The sequence below is a fragment of the Ylistrum balloti genome, unplaced genomic scaffold (assembly GCF_031769215.1).
Source record: "Ylistrum balloti isolate Yb309-2 unplaced genomic scaffold, AGI_CSIRO_Ybal_v1 Utg370618, whole genome shotgun sequence".
Taxonomy (NCBI): domain Eukaryota; kingdom Metazoa; phylum Mollusca; class Bivalvia; order Pectinida; family Pectinidae; genus Ylistrum; species Ylistrum balloti.
In genome coordinates, this window is record NW_026782379.1 from 163,535 (window position 1) to 187,981 (window position 24,447).

The following is a 24,447-nucleotide window of genomic DNA, read 5'->3' on the forward strand; positions in this document are numbered from 1 at the left end:
CAATTTTAGGACTTTTAAACATCACAGATACAAATACAGATCACTGGTGTATATAACTAGTGTAAATAAATACTGGACACCACCAACAACTTAAATATTCGAAAATATCGTAAGGGGCCGTAACTCATGGAACACACAATGGAACACGCAATAGATAATCAATTTGATTTCGGTTTAAGTAAGAACTAAATTTGTAATGTTCGAAGTAGTTTACATTACAAACAGGACAATCGATAATTACAAAAAAAAAATCAATAATGTGCTCGTTAAAATTGTCAATGATTTTCTGCATTAAGACAGTGGAAAAGTAACAGAATGCATTCCCTTGTTATTACTGTCATATTTCTCACTCAGTTAATCCAGAGAACGTGACGATCTTCATGATTGTATGAAATGTCTATTGTACTATTGTGCATGTTTTTCTAACACTGGAACATGTTATGACGATAGCAATGCACAATTCTTTACGTGTAACAAAAAACAAAAAACAAAACAAAAATTCCTTTAAATCCTTACTTATTTTATTCAAGATAATTCCATAATCTACAATTCAGATATCATCCACGAAAAATCGGTACCATGATGCTAGATCTACATGTAAACTAACTTCGGCATTTCTGAAATTTACCTGCGGCACGTATTCGATTTTAACAGTAATTCTCGCTGATGATTAGAATACTTAAAACATGACTATGATCTACGGTCCGCCTGTAATATAACTGTATATCTTTATTTAGATATCCACGGTATAGAAGTAAATAAGGAGAGAATAGATTTGTTTCCATTCAACAATAATCTGTTATCATTAGGTAACATTAAAATCGCGAATCGTGTTTCTGACATCTTAATCTTATCATTGTTGTGTTCGTGGTCCGGAGGGGACATACCGATATTAAGATAATGACGAGGAAAAACGCTGTACCTATTGAAAATATAAAAGCAGACAAAGTGAAAAAGGGCGTACAAATGTCCCATGCCTTACAATTGAAATGTGCGTATCTCATCCTTATTCCAACCGTGAAAATATAATATTTTTGCCAAACATCAAATAGTAACTAAGTGTTTGTCAAACGTAACATAAACAAACCATGCATTCTGTAAATAGACATATAGAACGATCAAACCTGTCTTAACGCCCCTTGTTAATTATTTAAATGTTAAGTGTTCTACAAATATGACACTAGGTCAATCTAATATGAACCCGACAGACAGACTGCCATGGTAAACAGTTCCATTATAATTGTGTATAATTTCTCGCGAATGGGGGTTTAAATCATATTTGTCTGTATTTGGAAATAATGTTCTGATGATTCATTAAAAAATATATGTCCCTATTCAACGCATAGTGTTATGTAATATGAGGTTAAATTATGCATTGAGCATGTTGTGAAGCCAGTATTTCCCCTCCCACCCCATTCCCCCTCCAGGGGTTTCCGAGTGGAATGATCGCTACCGTAAATGTACGCATAAATAAGTTTTCAACAAAACTCTTCATCATGTACAAACACAATATTGAACAGGTTAGCGTAACAGAATGGAGAATATGAATAGCTCATATCAAGGGCGCTGCAAGGGATAGTCGTGCTCTTCTCCCAATTACTAGAACTTGGCACAGTACTTGCACAACCACATAGATATTTTGTGCACTAACACCACACCGACAAGGGATACCATGCCCGTAACATAGAGCACTATGGTGTTAAACAACCCATACATCCACGTAGACCCAGACAAAGTTTTGTGGGTATTATACAAAGCCGTGACCTTTGCAGGTGCATTTATTTACCATCTTAATTGTTATCACATAAAACACACATACCACATTCTTGAAAACAGAAGATTGATATAATAAAACCGACCACACCCAAACAAGACATGGTTTTGTGTGTACTTAACAGACTCGTCACCTTTGCAGGTGCACTTTTTTTATCATCTGAAGTGAAGAAGTGCATCTATACAGATACCAGGAACACACGATCAGTGAGGTAGATACAACAGTGTGCCCCTGTGAGGGATAAGATAGGAATTACACATCATAGGAATTAGGAATGGGAAGCATAGCCACCCCCCTCTCACGACAATAGGGCCCTACCCCACTTATACCCCCGCCCAATACCTATCGGTCCGTCTCTCTTACTTCTATCGCCCAACCTCTTAACACTCAACATCAAAACCATCTTATAGGACACATTCGGTCAACAGGTAACCTAACAAGTACACTCCCAATAGTAACCTTACTATCACAGATCACCAATACGGGAAACAGGAACAGTAAGGATTTACAGAAGTTTGGGCATTGTAAAGTGAACAGTTCACACAGTGACTTGCATATTGACACCAAAAAACATATCAGCATTAGTATCTTACTAAAACAATCAACACACAGTTTGTCGCATTGGATCTAAAGTATTGACCCGTGTGAAAACGCCGAACTGGAACGATAAAGTTCTTCGAAATAGAACAGTCGTGCTAACACCGGCCCACAAGTTGGATTAGACTAGCTATAGGGACGATTTATTAAGTAATTTTGACGGACTTCCAAAATATCATAAAGATATCGAAATTCTTATAGTGTAGGATCTTCTTCCTTTTCCTCTGTGTCCTCGTCCGGTCCTCTTGCTACGACGCGCCCAGATACACGTAGGTTAGGGCTATAATGAGGTCGGGGGGGGGGGGGGGGGGGGGGGGGGGGGGGGGGGGGTGTGTGTGGTCTTCAAATCCTAGTCTGGTATTATAGACTGCCTGTCACTACCCTATCTCGATATCCCATCCTCTCCCATCCCTAATACTTTTTGTCGCCCGCTGAAAGGCCGAAACGCCGAACTAGTGGACGAAAATCCGTTAAAATAAAAAGGAATAAACAGGCGGTTAGAAAAGTGCCTTTTCAACGCGTTGCAACCCTTACGGAAGCGGACAGTTTTTGGACAATAGCATTAGGCCTACATAACGATGTGAAAACTGCAAACATGGCCACTGACAACGTTTTAACAGTAAATGATAACCTCTACTGTACGCCATTGATATTTCCAGGCGGGCACGGTGGACGTGGTGGTTCCGTGGCTGGATCCTTCCTAAGTAGTTACGCCGAATCCAAGACCTATGGCAGTACGTTCGACCCCGGGGACGTCGGAAGTGGTGGCGGCGGAACCGGCGGTGGAAATGGCGGCGGGTACGTCAAACTCGTTGGTAACACAAAAATCGAGATGGACGGTCTCATATCTGCCAATGGGGATGACGCCAGCAGCACAAACAGCGGTGGCGGAAGTGGAGGAAGCATTCACATTACGACAGCCTTTCTTCAGGGCATAGGAACTATCAGTGCACGTGGAGGCGCCGGGCTTGGAGACGGGGGTTCCGGAGGCGGCGGGCGTGTCCTGGTCATCTCCGACAGCACAGTCTTTGCTGGTATCATATTGGCGGATGGAGGTTCAGTGGGTAAGTTAAAGGGGGGGGGCTATCACTTACGATTTTGGTTCTCGTCGTGACATTTTTTAAAAATATAACTATTCATTCGATTGTATAATACACAATCTCATTAAAATCAGATGTTAATGAAAATACCAGGTCATGACGAACATCTGTATTCATTCAGATCGTATAATAAAAAATACTTCCATGACGAATACATGATCATCTAAATTTCAGCTTCAAACATTGCCAAACTTTCCATCGGCTCCCTTACGGCGTCATCGTATTATTCCAACTACTACGCATCCTATGGGAACATCGATACCCACTCCTCCAAGTCCTGGGTCGCCAGTTCTAATACTGTGGGGCAGTACCTGGAGGTGACATTAGCAAGTACTAGCGTTGTTTACTCCATAGAAACCAGGGGCGATTACGGAACCAATAAGTGGGTCACTAAGTACAAACTTCAGTACTACGATGACGACATCAGCTCATGGGTAGGTTTGACGTCATATTTTACTTTTGAAGATGAAATATCATTATGATTTACCTATGTGGCGAAAATCTGTCTTGCATCCTAAAAGTGCAATTGTCTAATTTTGTGAAATGTGATACGCCGTCGAAATCGTCAAGTACATAACAGCATGCGAAAGTTTACAAACCAAGTAAGCTTGACATTACATTTTGAACTTAAAATAATGAAATATGATGAAGATTTCCTATGTCACTTAAATCCGCCCTTGGACATTAATATGCAATAATATGACTTAGTATGAAGAAAAAAACATCATCCTCAATACTACAGAAGTTACTTTTGCTCTCTACACCCCTTGGATATTTCATGATAAATCGTATGACAGTAGAAAAGCTAGCAAAATATAGATTAAAAGATGACACACCGTCAGTAAACATGATAATTGTGATGATTACAGAAGGAGATGTCCTACCCCTACCAAGGAATTACTGGAAACACCAACAGGAATTCAATTGTTTCCCAGACGTTGACGGTACCAATAGTTACATCTAAGCTGAGGTTCTACCCGCAGACTTGGTACCGTGGTATCGGAATGTCAGTGCGCATATACGGCCATCAACCAGGTATTTATTTGGTTCAGCGACACTGGCAGACATGTTAGACTCGGGTTATCGTCTACTAAAATCGACGTCTTTGAAACGCTTATGGTGGCCTTTCGTTTCAAACACGACAATGACTATGATTGATGCTCGAAGATCCGGTCGAACAGGTTGAATACGAAGAAGAAATGTTTAAAAAAACGATCTTAGTATTGCTTCCTGTATAGTTCGGAGGCATTCCCAGTGACCCTATATCACTTGTATAGACACTATTGGTTCACCATCAGCTATACATTACATCTAACGGCATAAAAGGTCCTAGTAGTCATGTTGTAAGAGTCCTGTCTGGTGCCTGACCATATTTCACGTCATTTTGACATTACGTAGGAAATGTATATTATGCTATCCGAAGTGCTGTTTTTGGTCAGCCGTGACAACATTCGCACTGTTTGCACTGATTTCCCGCTCATAACAAGCGTGGCACTTGCGGGACCATCCTATTGGTCTTCTCATCGCGAGTAACGTTGGATTGAGCATGAATATGTGGGTACGATGATAAAAACCTTCTACATTAATACATAGAGAATACATGGTCAGTGTTTTGAAATATCAGCTGAATTTTGGTGAGGTTGAAGAAAGACATCCATTTGGTAAATTGTTCCAACTGACATGATCTAATACATGTAAATTAGTCCAGTGTCTCCAAACTGTACCAGTTCCCAACCCATTATCTTATCACTTAATAATGTAATCTGATTTACAAATTTTATAATCCCGAAGTGTCCATACATCAGCCATAGATCCACAGAGCTTATGCATGTATTTGGGATATTGATTTGTTTCAGTTTGGATGTTCTCCGATAAGCAATTCTGCATTATTTTTTATAGATGTCTAAACTGTATTTTATCATTAATATTATTTTCATTGCAATCCAATCTGAAATGATCAGACTATGAAAGTGGAGATGTTTATATGTTGCTCAGTCTGCTGTGTACTATTATCATGGATAGGGAAACTAGAAGAGGCATTGGTTTAATAATTCATTACTCTGTATGGAGCTCAATACAGGGTGAAAGTTTAATAATCAGAATTAAAACTTCAAATTGCATTTTTTAACATTATACATAGGTATACATAATAGAACCAAACTTATTTCTGTAAATATTTTAATGTATATAAATATCTGCAGAAACGTACACAATGTTATATACATCTCTGATGTCTATAAACAATAAAGGGATGTCATAATTATAGTTGTACAACCATTATACTAGTATATAATATTATGATAAAGAATATAATCATATTTTGGCAATAGAGTGTACACAAATATATAACTTGAATACCTACAACTAGGATAGCCTTAAGAACCTAATTCAATTCTTGATTTTGTTTCAGAATACAACTTGCCTCCAGATTTCTGTACAAGCAACACCAATGGTAAGAAAACAACAATCAAACCCTTAAATAAATCAATGCCCAGTTCTGCCAGACAAAATAACTTCCCTTACAATGATAAATAATTAATAGGCTAATTGATTTTTGAGTGGAACTGCTGTACTTTGTCAGTAGATAATGTATTAATTCATGATTCGAGAACAATTCATGGATCATTTGAAATGATTAACAAACCTGGTGTTGACAAAATGTTTTGCGCAGTAGTGATACCCGGTACTTTAAAGCTGGTCATTTTCACACATCAAAATTTTCACAATTTTCTTTAAAGTGATCAAATAATAACAAATTAAACTTTGACAATCAAGATATAAATGGACATCTTATACACAAGTCTTATTATTTCTTGGATGAAATTTTTTTGGTCACTTTATTGTAAGTAGTTAAGTAGCAAAAATATCATCCCTGCGAAAATAATGACTATGTGGTGGTGTAGAAAGAATGTCTCTTTACACTATCAATTGAAAGTACATCTTGCAGTCATGAAATACTTATTCAGTAATATGTTTGTACTCAGTAGTATGAATCATAATTGCAGTGATATTTTGGGCTCAAATTTGAGTCCTGGACTCTTGTTTTTCCTGTGGGACTTGCTGGAAATATGAGAACCCATATATCTCTTTGTAACTGGGCACATCCAAATTTTGGAAATTGTGCTCTGGACTCAACAGAAAAGCATCCTTAAGAAAATCAGTGGATGTGTACATCTGATGTGAATTTCCATTTCTATTAATGTTTTTAATCTATAAATTCTTATGCCCCATGATTTTATGGGATATGGGGAGGGGAGAGGAGTGCATACAGTTATAGTGTTACCCTGTTTCATTTTGTTACATCACATTCTGAATCAATGTTATATCTTTAGAACCTCCAAACAGATTTATTTTATATTTAACTTGTCATGTTATCACAACATCAGTGTTAAAAACTTTACACATATGAAATAGAAACCAATGATTGGTTCTGCTCATCACATAACTTAGTTATGTTTGAAAACCTTCCTCAAACAGTATTTTATTGTAGGGATACAAAATCTAAATTGGCAATGTTTTCATTCTGTATCTCTTTTGATGACATCACAATGCAGATGACACGAGGTTATGATGGAAATAGATATATTAAGCCAATTACAGTTCCTCTGTGTAAGAGAAAATTTATGTAATGGATTCAGCCTTCACAGAGAATAGGGTAGTTATGTGATAATTATAGATGTTCTTCAGCTATCCTACTGAAACAGTAGGTTGTTTGATATGTATTTTTGAGCAAAGATCTGTCTGTTTCAATGGCAGAAGTTAGTGTTAGATAATCAAACAATGTCTTGTAATGATCCTTTTGATTTTAGGTATTGACATATGACCTACAGCTGGCATTGATAAAGAGGTTTTAAAACTTTCTGAAATTTATGAATTCAATGTAAATGTTTCAAGAATGATCATGTTGAAGTGCTTTTCAAATGAAAGACCTTTGCTAACTCTCATGATGATGTTAGTTATTGATGTTCTCAAATCGCTTTTACGAAATTCACTAGATTACAATAATGGCTTACATATGTCAAATTTAAAACAAATATTACCTGGTATTAATTTCATGTCTAATGTTGATAGATAAAAGTAAGTTTTATAAGCTTTTCAAAATAAAAGCTGAAAAACGATGCTTTAATGTTTGTGTTCAGCTGGTGCAGGTGGGCCTGGTACAGTGTTTTCTGGACAGACAGGAAATGGTATTGCAAGGCTGACCATAGACAATAGAGGCAAGAACCCTATGGTCAAGATGGATTCTAACTGCTTGGAGTTTGATGTAGTCACATCAGGTAATGTAATGTTCAGGTTTAGTCTGGGTTTGCAGATTTTGATAAACCTATTTGTGTAAAACAAGTGTAAAAAACGAAAAAGAGCAGGAAACTCTGAAACAGGTTTTTACTATGTTAAGTATAAACAGAGCAAAAACTCCTTCCTAAAGTATACCCCTACAGACTTCAAATCTGCGTTTCCATCAGTGCAACTTGCAGATTTACCAACTAAGTGCTCCTTTTACACATAAGTATCCTTTAAGAACTAAAATTATGTGGCATTTTGATTTATAACATAGTGGTTTAAAATTTTCCTATCCTCCTGACATATGAAAGGAAATGAGTGATAACAACATTTCAAAGACTTGAGAGATAACTAACTTCTTAGATTCTACTTTCTTTTACAGCTTGTTGGTGCTCTTCCTTTCTTTTATTCTTTAGTTGTAGAACATAAACATGTTGATCCTTCAGGTAGTCGTAAATGGTAGCACAGCTTTTGTATTTATATTAGATATTATTTTAAGTCTCAATATACAGAGACATTGTTTTGCAAGTTAGCAGTGCTTGTTTGAAATTACCTACCGAAAAGTTAGGATTGGTACTAAACATCATACTGGAAGAATGGTTATGCAGTCTTTTTTTGTAGTACCAATCTGTTTTGTTTGGTTTGTTAGGGGCTGCTGCCTGGGTCACTGATACAAGCGCAGATCTGGACGAGATTGTTTTGAGCAATGGCGGTCACCTGGTACTAGATGTGGATATGACCATGGAGATCACTGGAGATGATTATGGTGTTGTTCATTTAAATGAAACAAGGACCTTGACACTGTCAGCGCCTCTGACAGCCAACATGTACATATCATCTGGAGCTACACTTAGGCTGCCAACTGGAAGTGCTGTAGATATCCCAAAGTGGGTATTTGTCAGGGGTACTTTGCAGTATGATGCTTCAGCTGAACTTACAATCAAAGGTAACTTCTCCTTGGAGAGCCAGAATATTGATGTTAGTTTGCTCAAAATCGACACGGATGCATCAATGGTTGTGGTTGGCAACAGTGATTTTCAGCTTGCTACATCAAAATTCCAGTCGTATGGTAACTTCAGTGCTGGAATCGTGAACATGACTGGTTTAGAAGAGTTTTACGTTGGAACAGCAGGAAATGCAACATTTGAACCTGCATCATATGACATGTACTTAGGTAAAAAGATTCAAGTGCTTGGTGAGTTAAATTTGCTAAAGGCTCTCTCTATACGACAAGTCTGTGAAGAGTTTACGATTAATGGTGGAAAGATCACATGGCCAAATGGTACTATTATACTGGAATGTGACGTGGTTACTATCAATGGAGAGTTTGATGCCGGTACAATAGATTTCAGAAATGGCGTTGGATCCCTTGAAGTTGGATCATCGGGGAAATTCTATTTCACTGCTGATGGACCTATTTTGACAAATGCTTTAGAAGTTGCTGGTGAAATGTTTGTGCAAAATATAGCAGAATTCAAATCTTTTAACAGAACAGATGAGAGAATTGAGCTTGTGATTATACAGCCCACTGGAAATATCAAACTGAACAAGAACTCCATTCCTAAGATTGTCAGTGGAACCCAGGTAAGGTTGTAACTAATGTATATAATTTTCATGACTTTGTTGCAGCTCGGATATTATCCCTCACTCAACAAAGATTGAGATGTTGAAAGAGAGTTAGTACATGTGTTTTCCTTACTCTACATTTGATTGAAAATGTATATAATGAACAGTGATTGCTACATGGTTGATGCAAATGATGATTGCCAGAACACTTGTTAAAAATGTTATTCTTTTAAATGTAGTCATTCAGACTAGGATAAGTGAAAAGAATTCTTCCTCAACACCGGTATGAATCATCTTAATGGCGTTCAATGCAGTAAATAAAAAATCATGGAAAGATAAAATATAGCATCTGAAAAATTTGACAACTTCTATTGTGCATCACCATGAATTTTACAACAGCTTGTGCTGAATTAGGAAAATTCAGCAATATCTTCTAAGAGATTGGGAAGATTTTTCTGACTTTTTTTCTTTGTCTTCTTTTTTGAATGAATAATTTAACATTTGTTCAGAGGTGTGACTGTATCTGTGAAATTGATATAATTTCAATTCATGTGTTGCTGCTGGTACATAAATATCATCATTAGAAACCTGATACAGTAATAAGGTTGTATCTCTGAAGTTTGTTCCTGATTGTGCTATTTTCAGGTGAGTACCAACTACAGTCTCCTGAGAGCCCGCTATCTGTTTGTAAATGGAACAATGTCTGGGGATATTCTGGACATGACTCCTGGTATTGACACCTTGTGGGTGGGGTCTGCCGGTAATATGGAATTCACACCATCAGCTAGTGATCTTTTGCTTTCTGATGCTTTTATCGATGGAACTTTAACTTTGAAATCACCAACAGTCATAAGGGGAATAACTGTGGCTAATGCTCATGAACTCTACATCGGAGTATCTGGTGTTTTCACTCTTGATTCTACAGTTCAATCTACAAAGTCATGGACAGGGCCCTCAACACTGGCCTTCACTAACTTGTATGTGAGTGGAAGGTTGTACGCTGGCCTAATGAGGACGCATGTGGACTCTGTGACCAGTGGCTGGGACTATTTATTAGTGGGAACTTCGGGAGATATGAAATTTGAATCCGACACGACATCAGACTTTATCTGCAACACAGTTGAAGATAATGGTATTATAGATGTCTACAATACCATCCAAATGGTCGGAAAGACATCCATGTCCTTAAATTTGGTAATTGGAAATAGTGCCAGATTTAAACTTGATGCCGATTTATCACATCCAAATGGTCCATTTAGCAGTGTGTCTAATATCTCTGCCAATGTGTTGAGGACAAAATCTGGCAGTAATACCTATCTTGGTGACACAAATCTACATGTAGTGTCTGTAGAGGTGGACGGCAATCTGTATTGCATGCCGACCCAATCTGTAGACGTGACCTATCTGACAATACAGTCCAATGGTCATGGATTCTTCCCAACAGATGTTGTGTTTAATGGAAACACAATGGACATAGAAAGTGGAGGAAGATTGGAAGTTGACTATAAACTAGAACCAGATGATCCACTGGAGGGAAATCCTAATAGTAATATCAACTACCAGTCTGTTATTGTTGACGGGACGTTACAGGCAGGATCTCTTCAGGTTACTGGTACAAGCATGATGGTGTCAGGAACTGTGGATGTGTCTGGAGGTGGATACAAGTCACAGCAGGGGCCAGGTAAAGAAATCCATATAGAAATAAATAAAAATAACCTTTATTTTATCAAGTGTGATGTACAGTTTTTACTACAGCAAGGAAACCATGTAAAATGTTAAGTAGAAAGATGGTGCAGTGGTTTGATTCCTAAACAGGGTGTAAAATGTTATTGGGTCTCTTGCTGGACCAGGCAGGACTTTCTGGGTTTTTTGATTTCCTTCTGTTGTCTATTAGAAATATTGATCATGTGTGTAGGTGCTGGAAAGACCTCATCAAGCAGAGGAAGTGGAGGAAGCTATGGTGGCAGGGGAGGTAAATCCACACATGCTTCTGCTTCTGATTCCTACGGCACTATCTATACGACGGGTACCTGGGGAAGTGGTGGTGGAGACTCTGGCAGCTACAAGGGAGGGCGTGGAGGAGGACGACTGATAGTCCAATCTACACAGACGTTTACCATGAATAGTACTGGCTTGATCAGCTCTAATGGTGATGACCGTTCGGTAAGGATTGTACCACCTCTATATAGTATTTATTGGATTATTGAAGAGATTTTATTAAGCCAAAAGATGTTCAGTGCGATATTTTGATGACTACACAGTCGCCTTCATCAGACAAATGACTAGTGGGGATCATTGTCTGCAGTGTGTACAATATGTTAAGGATTCAACCAATATTTCCGGCTGTACTATAATCCTATATACACTAAGATAGAAAAGTGTTTGATGACTACTTGTTACCAAGGTTATAAATCTATGAATTGAAATCAGTTATCATAACAAATGATATATCTGTTAGCATAACAACTAATATTTGTGTTGCTAGGGTAACAACTTACCTTTATGTTGCTAGGGTAACAGCTATATTTATGTTGTTATGTTGACAGCTGATGTTGATGTTGCTCGGTAACAGCTAATGTATACAGTTTTGTTGTTAGAATAACAGCAGATATTTCTATGTTATATGGTAACAGTTGATTCTTTTGTTAATAGGGTAGCTACGGGGGTGGTGGCAGTGGTGGTTCCATCTCCATCACCTGTAAAACACTGGACATGTATGGACAAATGACCGTCAATGGTGGTGCTGGCCACACCAGTGGCAGTGGAGGTGGTGCTGGTGGCAGGGTGTATGTTAAATTCGAAGGTGGCGTGTATACTAGTGGCCTAGTCACAGCTAAAGGTAATTTTTTTGTAAGACAGAGAGTTTTGTTTGGTAAACTGGGAAAATTTTCATTAAATGAGTAGTTTCCATATCTATTACAGAAATACATCATCTGTAGGAAATATATGAAAAAAAGATTTCTTAAAATTTATAGATGATAAGATTGACAGAAAAATTTCATATCTTTTTAAATGTCAAATGGATTTTCAGTGTTACAAGATAGATTTTGCAATTTCCTGCTTTTTAAGGCATCAGTTGACTCATTTCATTGCAATGCATTTACAAACAAAGGTGTATGATAAAAAATCTGGATTGTTTTCTTGGTGACATCCTGTTTCACTTCTATCTGATTGTGATCTGCACACCTGTAATGTTTTGCTGTCTTTGGTGTACTAGAATTATGAAAACTTTTTTTTGTCAGATGCTCAGAACTATTATGAAAATCTGTTATTTTGTTTTTTCTTTGTTTCGTTTGAAAACCTTTTGCATTATTTTTGTTGTCAAGGTGGTGTTGGTTATGAGCCTGGAGGTCCAGGAATGATATATTTCGAGGGAGACCAGTCTCGCAACCTCAGAGTGGACAATAAATGTCAAAAACCAACAGTAAGTAATTTCTTCACTTATTTGGATATTTGTGCTATCTACTTCCAACCTTGTTAACTTCAATGTTGAAATAATCATCACATGGCTAGATGTAAACCAACTTTTTTTTGTTTCAGTCAAGTTTATTCATACCCCTGTTTTCTTCAGCTTTGATCAAGAGATAACAGTTCGGTTTTGACGTTAAAGATTTGTTGCCTGAACTAGCTAATGATGGACAGTGAATCATTTGTTCCCTTTAACAAAACTTTTGAGACCACCTTATGATGGGCTTTTCATTTTCGATTGTAAAACCCAGACCTCTTTGAAGGATTGAAAACTACTCTAGGTATTTGATATTCTGGCAAATGAGGTGAAACTTTGTGTTGTTATTTTATTTGTTCAGGTAACAGAACCCACAGGCAACACCGCAGAGCAGTCTCACTTCAATACATACATTAGCACAGGTAAGTGCTGATAGGTACATAAGCAAAGATAAGCTCCACTGTGTACAAAAACAAGGGGAGTTCTATTGTGTTTAAAAGCAAAGGTAAGCTCCAATGTGTACGAAAACGAGGGGAGTTCTATTGTGTTTAAAAGCAAAGGTGAACTCCATTGAGTTCAACTGCAAAGGTAAGCTCCATTGTGTACAAAAGCAAAGGTAAGCTCCATTGTGTTTAAATGTAAAGGTGCTCTATTGTGTTTTAATGTAAAGGTGCTCTATTGTGTTTAAATGTAAAGGTGCTCTATTGTGTTTAAATGTAAAGGTGCTCTATTGTGTTTTAATGTAAAGGTGCTCTATTGTGTTTAAATGTAAAGGTGCTCTATTGTGTGTAAATGTAAAGGTGCTCTATTGTGTTTTAATGTAAAGGTGCTCTATTGTGTTTTAATGTAAAGGTGCTCTATTGTGTGTAAATGTAAAGGTGCTCTATTGTGTGTAAATGTAAAGGTGCTCTATTGTGTTTTAATGTAAAGGTGCTCTATTGTGTTTTAATGTAAAGGTGCTCTATTGTGTTTTAATGTAAAGGTGCTCTATTGTGTACAAAGGAATAAATAAGGTCCAGTACGTGAAAAAGTAACAGGTAATATGTGCCTAAGCTTATATGGATGTATCATTTGATATAGCATAATTTTTCATGGTGATAATTTGATTGCCAGGTGCCATTGCATTCCTGTACCCACCGACGGATGACTTTGTCTATGACTTCACAACTGTTGAGATATATGGAGGTGCCCACCTTACAACCATTGGTAACAGGACCACAATCAAGGCAATAAAAGTGGTCGGGGATGACACAGGTCACTTACATATTCCTCCCACACACACCTTGGAACTTACTGAGACTACACAACATCGCCGAGCGAATGTTACATATCTACCATTCTTGTACAAGAATGCAACTTGGATTCTCCCAGATGCTACCGTGGAGTTCCGCGAGTCTCTTAATGAAGTGTCCCAGGGTATCAGTTCTTCAGCTTGTTCTTCTTCGTACCTCAATAGTAACACTGTGAAGATCTGGGGTACAGTTGTTGGAGACAAGGCCAACCTTTTATTGGCATCAGGTACAGTTACCATTATTATATGGCAATAAGCCCATGCCTGGTAATAATCCAACCCATACATATTACTTATCCTTTATTCATTTTACTGCAATAAGTCCAGTCACTGAGTTTGAGTCAGAATTTTGATGTGTTGACACCTGGGCTTTTTACAGGATAAATATATTTTGTTTTCAAGAGAGGATGCTATATGTTTTATCTGTAGTGGAACTTTAGCTGCTGTATTATAAAAGAATAATGCATCATTTTCAAGAAATAGAAAAACAGCTTGATTTGTAAAGCACAGAGATTCAACTTCCAATATATCCAGAGATGAAAAATTTCCACCGATCGGCGGGATTTCCGCCTTTTTCATGACAAATTGTGTCATTTTTGAGAAAATTTCAGGGATGGCGGGGTTAGGTATGTCTTGATGATGCATTTTATTTTTAAGCAATCTTCATCAACTCCGTTCTTAAATCTTTCGATTTATATGCCTTTATAAACTGTAAAATTAAACATTGAGCAGTTACGAGCACCGAGTTTATGGTATTGTCAAATCAATAATACGAAGGAAGATAACTCTTACATCAGTCGAACGTTTGAAAGCTATAGTTGAATTACAACAGAGATGAAAAATTTCTGCCGATTGGCGGATTTCCGCCTTTTCCAATGCCAGCCACTTTCATCTCTGTATATCTAAAGATTGATATTTGAAATCATGGTTCGGTTCACTTCTTGTCCTGGAAGGATTGCTATAAACAAATCAAGCTTGTTAAGCAGTTTAGACTGTGATAAGTAAGAATCTGAAAACCTATCTTGTATAAATTTCACAAGTAAATTCTTAACGTCAATGTCTCTCTTGTAACATCAGTCGTTGTGATCTATTTTGTCAGGAGTGACCCTGTCGTTTGAGGATTCTGCAGAGCGTAATTTGAAGTTTTCTAATGTCACTCTACAAAAGAATAGTGTTCTGGACCTTACGGATACTACTGATGATGAATATGATTCCTGGAACTTTGTGGTGGGTAGTGTGATAATTATAGGATTGTGTGACACATGTTTTCTCAGACATGGTGATTAATATCAAATTATCAATGAAAGTTCCTTTTTGGTATGTTCAATAAAAATAACTGTTCTACAAGCTTTCCATACTATCTTTGCTCTGTTTTTATATTCTAGGTGAAGAGACAAGGAAATGTTGGTCAGTTCCTTGTCGAGGGCGATGGTGTGGTCAATGCCAAGAATTTTTATTTAGAGACAAACATTTTGAAAGTTGACAAGAATGGTTTGATATCTGCTGAGGGTTTAGGTCTGAGACAAGGAGATGGAATGGGAACCTCCCCTGCTGGAGGTGGCTATGGTGGCCGAGGTGGAGCTGCATCAACAACAGGTACCTTGTTACCTTATATTGCATTCATTGATATGTTATTAACTTTATCCAGCAAGAAGTCCATGCTTCGTACTAGGGCTATTTATATCAATTGCTCTTCAGTAGAATTATTGTCAAGCCCAACCTTTGCCTCTGAAGGTAATACTTAACACCCTCCTTGCCCAATATTTACCATGTCTATATGTATAATGTTGAGCACTTTAACGTTAGAAGCTATAGGAGATTGAAGTGCTTCTTTGGAGATATTGAACCTGGGTTGTTGTTGTCTATGGGGCTGAAGACTTTGTGAAGGAGGGAGTAGTCTAGAAGTTGAATGTACAGGTTTCCTTATTAGCCCTGATTAGTAGATATTTCCCAATAGTTGAGAGGTAGTGTTCAGCTAGAGACTCAAGGGTCACAAGTTCGAATCTCGCCATAAGCAAGGTGTTTTCCATTACTCCTAGGCATTGCAATACTGTGTCAATGGATAAGTTAGGATGTAAATTGACTTGTTTTATTTTGATCCTTTCAGGATACTATCCTGGCGAGATCTATGGATCCTATTTGGAACCTAGGGCATTTGGCAGTGGTTCTAATGTAGCTTCAACTACCTATGGCAGTGGTAAGTAGATATCAGATAAATAGTTCCTTCACAGAAATAGATACTGGATCCACAGTTACATCTTTAATAAGATTTAGTGACAGAAAATTTGTTATGATCTATAATTGATTATCAGTTAAAATCTGAAAGACTTTTCGATGTAGTTTACCAGTGACATTAATGACTTTGTAACTGTCTTCACTATTCATAGAAAGTGAATACATCGTACATTCTTCATTGCAGTAATATTTTATTTTTTTGTACTTTCACTCTTAAATATCTCACTTGCAAAAGAAATTTTATTTGCATAGGCATCTTTATTATGCATAACATGCTTTTTTTGCAGAAATGCGGGAAAATATTAAGGTATCGATGATCGATTATGAAAAATTAAAATCTATCATTGCATCAGATGAGGTTAAATGATTAGATAATATGCTATAACCAATCATTGTCCCATCACTTGAAGGGATGTCTTATTGTCTAACATTACCTGTGATCATAAGAAGTGGCGGTAATGATATCGGGTATACGATTTATACCCATGGTAACTAAAGATATTAGGACTATGATCTTTCTAATGATGTTAAAAGAGAAGAGAAAGGTGGAATGGAGTTTTAGAAAGTGGAAAATTAGTTTGTAATATTTGTATTGCCAATGAAATTTTCAATAAACTTGATGAAAAATGAGACTTTCATTGATTAATGGTATCATTTTATTGGATGGAGGGGGTTAGGGTGCATGGTGTTGCTGATGTCTGTCCCATGTGTCCTGTTCTGAATCAATGTCATGCCTTATCTAAAGAACCTCTCAACAGATCTGGTTCATATTTACCCCATAGGGATCTAGACCTGAACAGAGACTGGTTTGTATAGGAGAAAGGCATTCATATCTTATTGGGCATTTTCTAGTTAAAAAAAAAAACATGTAGAATTATGATTTGGTCTGGAGCTTAAAAATAACTTTTTTGTCTTGCTACAGACATTTGCAAATCAGGGAAATGCATAAATGGAAAAGGGCAATTACACATGATTAGTGACCGTTATCAAATTTACAGGTGGTGGGATTCTGAACTTCGTGGTGACCAAAAGTACATGGATTGAGGGTATAATCCAGGCCAATGGTAAAGTTGGCACATCGTCTATCCCAGGTGGTAGTGGGGGCAGTATAATGATCAACACTGACCACCTAGAGGGCTCCGGGTCAATTCAGGTAGGATGACTAATCGGAACATTAGCACAGCCAATAATAATTAAGAAACTGTATGAGTATTGACTTGTCAAAATTTTGAATCTAAATCATTGATTTTGTAGTTTTATTGGTATTCTGAGTAAGAATGTTTATTATTAGATTGAATTTGTGGCTTTTACTACAATTCTGATTATAAATGTGAGCAGAGTAAACTGACTCAGTAAGTCAACATATGTGCTTTCAATGGTTTAGTTTTTAGGTTAGATTTATTTTTTGCTGCTTTTAAGGAGAATATACAATTGAAGCAAAAAGTTAATAACTTGGAAAACAGAATAAACAAAGAACAATGTTTATAAGTTCTGAAAAAAATAATTAAGTTTGTTGCAAGTTTTCTGTAAAACCAAAAAGATTATATTCATTGAAAATATAAAGCCTAATAGTGATTTGTGCATAATACGCCCTAATGATTGTTATGGACAGGTGAATGGAGCCAATGGTGTGTCCTCTCGTGGATCTGGTGGTGGAGGAAGGATGGCTGTTTCTTACAAAAGGAATCAGTTTTGGTATGGTGAGTTCCAGGCTTATGGTGGCACTGGAGGAGCTGGAAGTGGAGGAGCAGGGACAGTTTACCTTAAGGTAAGACATACACACAGGAGGGGGAGGAAGGAACAGGTGAGAAAAACCTACATTGAATGGAGTTTGGGGGTGAGTCATACCAAAGTTTGAATGGGAGGGAGGAGTAAGGAAAGTACATGCAAATGGTGAATGGAGAGTGGATTCAAAGAGTGAGGGATAGTGGGAGGTTGGTAAGTTGTACAAACCATTGGTGGAGATATGGGGTCATAACAATATAAGTTGGCAGTTGGTGAACAAGGGGAGGTAAGTCAAATACACAAACCACCACAATCTGAGGCATACACAAATGTAAAGCTGAAAGTGGAGATACAAGTGAACTGAACTGAAGGAAAATAATACTGCATTTTATTTTTCAAACATTTATTGTTCTTCAATAACTATATATAAATTGTCATTTTTAGGATACACTGTTGAGCACTGGGAATACCACTCTTTACATTGACAACAATGACAATACACCTGCCACCTCTACTGTGACCTCTACCTACACATCTGCTGTATACAGTCGTGATGCTGGACGTACCTGGCTCAACACCACTGAAAAGTTTGATAGGATGGCCCTCATACGCAATGCACACCTGGCCATCCTCCCAGAAATTATCTAGTAAGACACTTGCTCCATCACTTGTCGTTATTCTGATACTTTTTTGTTCCTTTCTCACTGCATTCCAGGCATGGTATTTTGCTGGTATGTTTCTAGGATGAAGCCTGACAAAATTGAAGAAAACAAATGACCTTGACTTATATTCAAGGTCACAAGGGCCAAATTTGCTAAAACATTTAAATAACTTCATCTCTTGAACTAAAAGGTCTAAAGGCATGATGTATATAAAACAGGTGAGTGCTGCAGGCCCATTGGGCCTCTTGTTTGTATTGTTGTGAAAGATTTAATAAAAGACAGGTAGATAGCGCCTTTTGATACAAATTTAGATGAGATACAGGAGGGCCAAAAAAGTAATTAAACTGCATCATCCAGCTGTTTTGTCCTTCTGGTACTCATCTGTGAAGCTTAGGGCGTAAATTCTAAATCTAGGAGGTGACTAATGAAATGAAGTGATAAAAAACGTCAAACTCTAAATTAGCCTCATAATTCAGTAAGTTTAATTGATTTCATATCTGATGACTTCAGAAGTATGTCAAGTGCTTGTGTATAATCTGAAATGTGCTACTTTTCTGTATGAATTAAAACATGGCATGCAGGTTATGCAAACCTTGGGAACAAATAGTTCACTGGCAGTGTTTGCCACCTGCAATCCTGAAGATTGTACAAAATGCACACAAGTGAATGGAACCTTTTAATACAAATTTATACAGAATGGCCAAACAATGAATTAAGCTGCATCATACAGGTATTTCATCCTTCTAGGATTTGTCAAGCAAGCTAAGTATCATTAAAATGTTTTAAGGGCTGTATAACGAAACATTAGTTGTAATTAATTTTGATTTGAATTTTAAATTTTCAGTCCAGTTGAATTTTCTTCCCTCAAATATGTTGGAGACAATACAGGAACTGTACACATTGGACCAGACCAGGTACTTGTTGTTGATCATGCTAATGATGGGGAATTCCTCGTCAATGTTTACGTATACGAGGGGGGCACCCTCATTCTCCCACCATCATTCCAGTGTTATGACATCAACATTGTTGTCTGGTAAGTCGTGTATTGTATAGTGCATGATATTCAAGGGAGATTTAATTTCACTTTATATTTGTGGTCATTAAAGACAGTGCAAAATTAATGACCTGCAAATATTTTATAATGGATCAATATTACAAGCTTTTTGCAGCATGAAAATACAGTATTTGGAATATGGCACTGAAAAAAAAGAGAAAAAAAACCAGTTTTATGATGTCTGTGATTTGAGTGCATGAAACTTAAGATGAAACATCGAATATCTGTCATTTTCTTTAAAACCATATTGATATAATTCACCATATTGTACAATCCTATTGCGACAATTATGTCATAGTATTATTTAATTTGATTGTTAATTACAGGGGTATACTTGGTGTTGAGGATGTGACAGTCAGTAGCGGATGTAAGCTGAAGCTTGGAGCTACAGGTACAACACGTACAGCCGTCACTCAGCCTGGAACCACAGGGGTGTATACATTTAATTCCTTGACCGTGACAGCATCTGGTGAGGTCACTGTAACTGATGACCTCACTAACGACCAGAGTGAACTTAACATTGTGGTAAGTCTTAGGTTATTTCATAGGCCTAGAAACTTAAAGTAATTTATAATAATTTTCTATGACCCCAATATTTTAATATTTTATTAGCAGTCATATAGTGCTACACACATTTGTACTGTCGTGTCAAACCCTGAACAGTTGCATTGCATCCAGAATCACTGTCATCACTCTTGCAACTTTAGGGATTTGGATACAACTTTATACTAAGAACAACTGCATTAATTCCTCAGATGAATAGATGTTTCAGGGTCCTATAAGGTTAAGGTCACAATTTCATATTTTTTAAATTGTCAAACATTTATATTAAAAATAGGTCAATTTTTATATCAGGCTAGCAAGCTTTGGGTGAAAGGTGACGGCCTTCTACACGCTGTAAAAGTCAACATTGATGCCGACATCATGATTGTGGATGACCTTGGACAGGTCACAGGAGATCTTCATACAAAAAGTTGTACTGTAGGTCAAGGTTTTCAAGCAAGTGGAGGATCAGGTAATTACATTTTCTATTTCAATTCATGAAAAACTCCTAAATTATAGACTTCTTAAATTGTCATATTGACAGTTTACAGTAGACTTAAACTCTTAGAAGTATTTCCCATTATAGACTTTGAATTTTCATGAAAGATAAAGCAAAAGAACAATATGGCTTCATGTAAGGGATTTTGTGTTAATTAAAATTTTCAATGTTCCCCATATTTGGTATTTAAGCAATATATCAGGTTTCCCTTACCAGGTTTTAACAAATGTAACTGTTTGTTGACTGAAAAGTTATGTCATAGACATTTAAATGTTCCATGTGTCTTAACTATTGTACCATGAATGGAATCAAAATTCTTCAGGGAATTATCATTGCCTCTTGTTTATTTGACTCGAGTCTGAAATTCTGAATTTTTAAAAGAAAAGATGATTTGAAGTGAAGAATTTTAAAAATGAAAGTTTTATTGAAAAAAGTCATCAAATATTGAAAATGTTCTAATTGTTCCAATTTTTCTCAGGTGCTGGACATGGAGGCACAGGAGGGCATGGAAAGAACCAAGCTCGGGTCGGACAGTCCTATGGATCACTTTTTGAACCTACTGATCTTGGTTGCCGTGGAGGATCAGGAACAAGTGGCACCACAGGGGGACGAGGTGGTGGCTCTATGTATTTACGTGTGAACACCACCTTGCAGAATGATGGCACCATCAGCTGTAATGGAGAGACAGCCACCAGCTATGCTGCAGGTGGTGGTAGTGGAGGTTCTCTTCATATCGATGTCAACAACATTAAGGTACCAAGCCATATTTCTAGTAAAAAGTTAAGACATCTTCTGATAGAGATAGAGGAAATTTTCTGAAGGAATTTATGATATATTTTACACACCTCTTGAATATCTGAGGCAGAACTTAATTTCAACAAAAGATATTTGTAGAAATGTGTATAAGCTGAGGTCATATGTGAAAGGAAATGATGTAATTAAAGTATTCTATCAAGCTTCATGTCATGCTATTACTTATAATTTTTGGTGTAATTTGGTATCAGTTGTAGACAATAACATCATTGAGTCAACTTTTTGACATATTTTTTATGATAATGTTAAAATGTGTTGCACTATCTAAAAGCAAGGGTATGAAATTTAGAAGAGCTACTCGTATGATGATTTAAGGATCTGTATGCTATTTATCTATATATGAGACAACCTCCCTTGATTAATGGTTAAATATTTTGATGATGGTGTATAGAGTTTCTAAGAAACACTTGACGCTGGTGAACAACTACAGTGTCTTAAAGTTCGGTGCAGATGTTGGTAATTTTTAGAAGTCTTTGATAGTAAACGCTTGTCTTTACATTTCTCCATTTCAGGGTTTTGGAAAGTTCCAAGTAATAGGTGGGGATGGTGATGTATACTCATCCTACACAGGTGGAGGAGGATCAGGTGGACGTATTGCTGTATACTTAGCCGAGAACAAGACATTTATGGGGAATTTTGATGCATATGGTGGTCTTGGTGGAAACAGTGTGGGAAATGGTAGTCCAGGCACAATCTTCTTCTTCCACACAGGTAACAAGTTAGATATTGATATTTAAACCTTGTTGAGTTGACAAATTCTAATACTGAAGTGAAATCAGATGTATTAATTCTACAGGAAGTCCAGAGAACAAGCAAAAGACCACTTTTAAAGGATATGGAAGAAATTTATTAGCCAACACAACACCTCTTTTAAAAAATATGGTAGTATTTTATCAAGCTTATTGCCTGATAGATATTGTACAGAAAGAGGAAAACTAATTACTGTGCTTTGAATTTGAATTTGAAAATATGCATTGTTTAATTTGATGATAGATGCAGGTTTAGTACCCTGTATATACATAGAAAGTCTGTTGATAAATTTTCTGTTGACTTTTTCAATATGAAAATGGGAAAATAACATGTTCGATGTTTTCTTCAATATTCAACTTAAGCTGCATTCTTGTATGGTGAAAATGATTCTAGTGGTATGGAATTATTTGAGGAATGTACCTGATGTCGAAAATTAAATGGTAAAGCTCGAAATTCAGAGTTTCAGAATTTCCCTTCAAACATAAACAATGAACCAATAATAAAATATTTTCCATTTTTATTTTTTCTGAATATCATATAATTTCCAGAAGTACATTTGGGCAGCAACTGCTGACCCCTCAAACTACATTTGCGGAATATACTGCAGTCTAACCTTGGTCTCAATCTGTGCCTGGTGTTTCTCTTGCAGGTTCAGACAGTCTAACCGTTTCAACCTCTAATACAAAAGTGACCTAAATATAAGTAAATTGCCCAGAAATTTTCTTTGCAGGCTATATACGTGTTACTGCTAGAAAAAAAAAACAAAAAACAAAAACGATGGAAATCCTTTGATGGAAGCACCTGAACTTGTGTGTCTCATTTTATGAATGTCTTTGATATAATTGTCTTTCAGCTCACAATCATTCAACTTTGTTGCTGAATAACAACAACAGAGGACCATCCAAAAGTGACGTTATTGATAATTATAGTGACCTTAGTGAAGATGAAGGTCGTGCTTGGTTTTTACCAGAGCATGGAAATCACAGATTTGGTTTGTATTCCATTTTATAACAAATATCTGTTTCAGACAATAAATTGAGACTAAACCCTTTTTAGTTTCTCGGAAAGCATGCTAATTTTAATCATAATCTGTTCAAATTAAAAATGTTCCATTAATTAAGTAGAAAAATATTGAAAGATTGGGTCAACTCATGACATACCATTCTGATTCTCCAATGAGGCAAAAAAAAATTATTGTATGATTTTTTTAGAAAAGAAAATTTGTGAATCAGATGATATCATTTGATAAGTATATATTTAATATTTTTATTCTTGCATTTTCTGAACAGCTTCAAACTCTGCCTTCCACTTCAACGAGCTTCAGATCTATGGTAAAGCTCACCTTGCTATCCTCACCAATCCTGTCAACTCGGCAGCAACCATCTACTTCGACAACATGATAGGTGACAGAACTGGTGTACTCCATATTGGTGACCAACAGGAAATGGATTTGGAAAGACAAAAAATTGACCTTCCATTTACTGCTCGTATCTACAATGGTGGCCATCTTGGCCTGGCACCAGACACTCATATACATGGGGTGGATATATACATGAATGGAACCATGTCTCATGTCCAAAATCTGACAATCTATCGAGACGGGAAGCTATGGCTGTACAGAGAAGGCAGAACGACTGGAAGTGATCCAAGCAATTATGAATTCAAGTGGGTACATGTGAAAGCAAATGGGTTTATTCACATGATCACTGACATTGTTTACCAAGTTGGGATCAACTTCACCACAATCGACCTACAAATTGATGGAGGCGGACTTGTGAGAGGGACGGCTGTGTCCTACTATTCAACAAACATCACTGTCGATGCTGGTGGAGTCTTAAGTGCAGATGAACTTGGGTATGAAATGGCTAATGGTTACAAGACTGACAATTATGGTGTGGACCGTACAGGAACCAATGGTTTAATCAATCCAGGCCGAGGAATCACTGAGTCGTATAGGGGAAGTGGTGCAGGTCACGGAGGAAGTGGTGGGAGATCTGAAGGTAATTCCCAACAGAACTGGGGCTATAGCATGCATCCTTAGTCTGTAGTTTTATTGATAATATAGTAATCTGTTTATTTGCGATAACTTGACTGGCTAAAATAATGACTCTA

General features: G+C 36.9%; 1 protein-coding gene across 1 annotated transcript in view; it reads left to right on the forward strand.

Annotated features, from left to right (window-relative positions):
• The window catches only part of LOC132557045 (uncharacterized), a 135,316-nt gene that overhangs the window by 15,426 nt on the left and 95,443 nt on the right, over window positions 1–24,447 (forward strand). Inside the window, exons 2-26 of the mRNA XM_060221509.1 lie at window positions 3,031–3,435; window positions 3,646–3,905; window positions 4,341–4,506; window positions 5,882–5,923; window positions 7,611–7,748; window positions 8,402–9,336; window positions 9,964–10,999; window positions 11,234–11,481; window positions 11,971–12,157; window positions 12,645–12,742; window positions 13,125–13,185; window positions 13,877–14,281; window positions 15,154–15,290; window positions 15,446–15,650; window positions 16,162–16,251; window positions 17,288–17,442; window positions 17,902–18,057; window positions 18,459–18,661; window positions 19,521–19,709; window positions 20,057–20,238; window positions 20,569–20,745; window positions 21,251–21,525; window positions 22,098–22,296; window positions 23,189–23,326; window positions 23,625–24,356. Coding sequence (XP_060077492.1) covers window positions 3,031–3,435; window positions 3,646–3,905; window positions 4,341–4,506; window positions 5,882–5,923; window positions 7,611–7,748; window positions 8,402–9,336; window positions 9,964–10,999; window positions 11,234–11,481; window positions 11,971–12,157; window positions 12,645–12,742; window positions 13,125–13,185; window positions 13,877–14,281; window positions 15,154–15,290; window positions 15,446–15,650; window positions 16,162–16,251; window positions 17,288–17,442; window positions 17,902–18,057; window positions 18,459–18,661; window positions 19,521–19,709; window positions 20,057–20,238; window positions 20,569–20,745; window positions 21,251–21,525; window positions 22,098–22,296; window positions 23,189–23,326; window positions 23,625–24,356 — 6,819 coding nt within the window. The remainder of the gene's footprint in view (window positions 1–3,030; window positions 3,436–3,645; window positions 3,906–4,340; window positions 4,507–5,881; window positions 5,924–7,610; window positions 7,749–8,401; window positions 9,337–9,963; window positions 11,000–11,233; window positions 11,482–11,970; window positions 12,158–12,644; window positions 12,743–13,124; window positions 13,186–13,876; window positions 14,282–15,153; window positions 15,291–15,445; window positions 15,651–16,161; window positions 16,252–17,287; window positions 17,443–17,901; window positions 18,058–18,458; window positions 18,662–19,520; window positions 19,710–20,056; window positions 20,239–20,568; window positions 20,746–21,250; window positions 21,526–22,097; window positions 22,297–23,188; window positions 23,327–23,624; window positions 24,357–24,447) is intronic.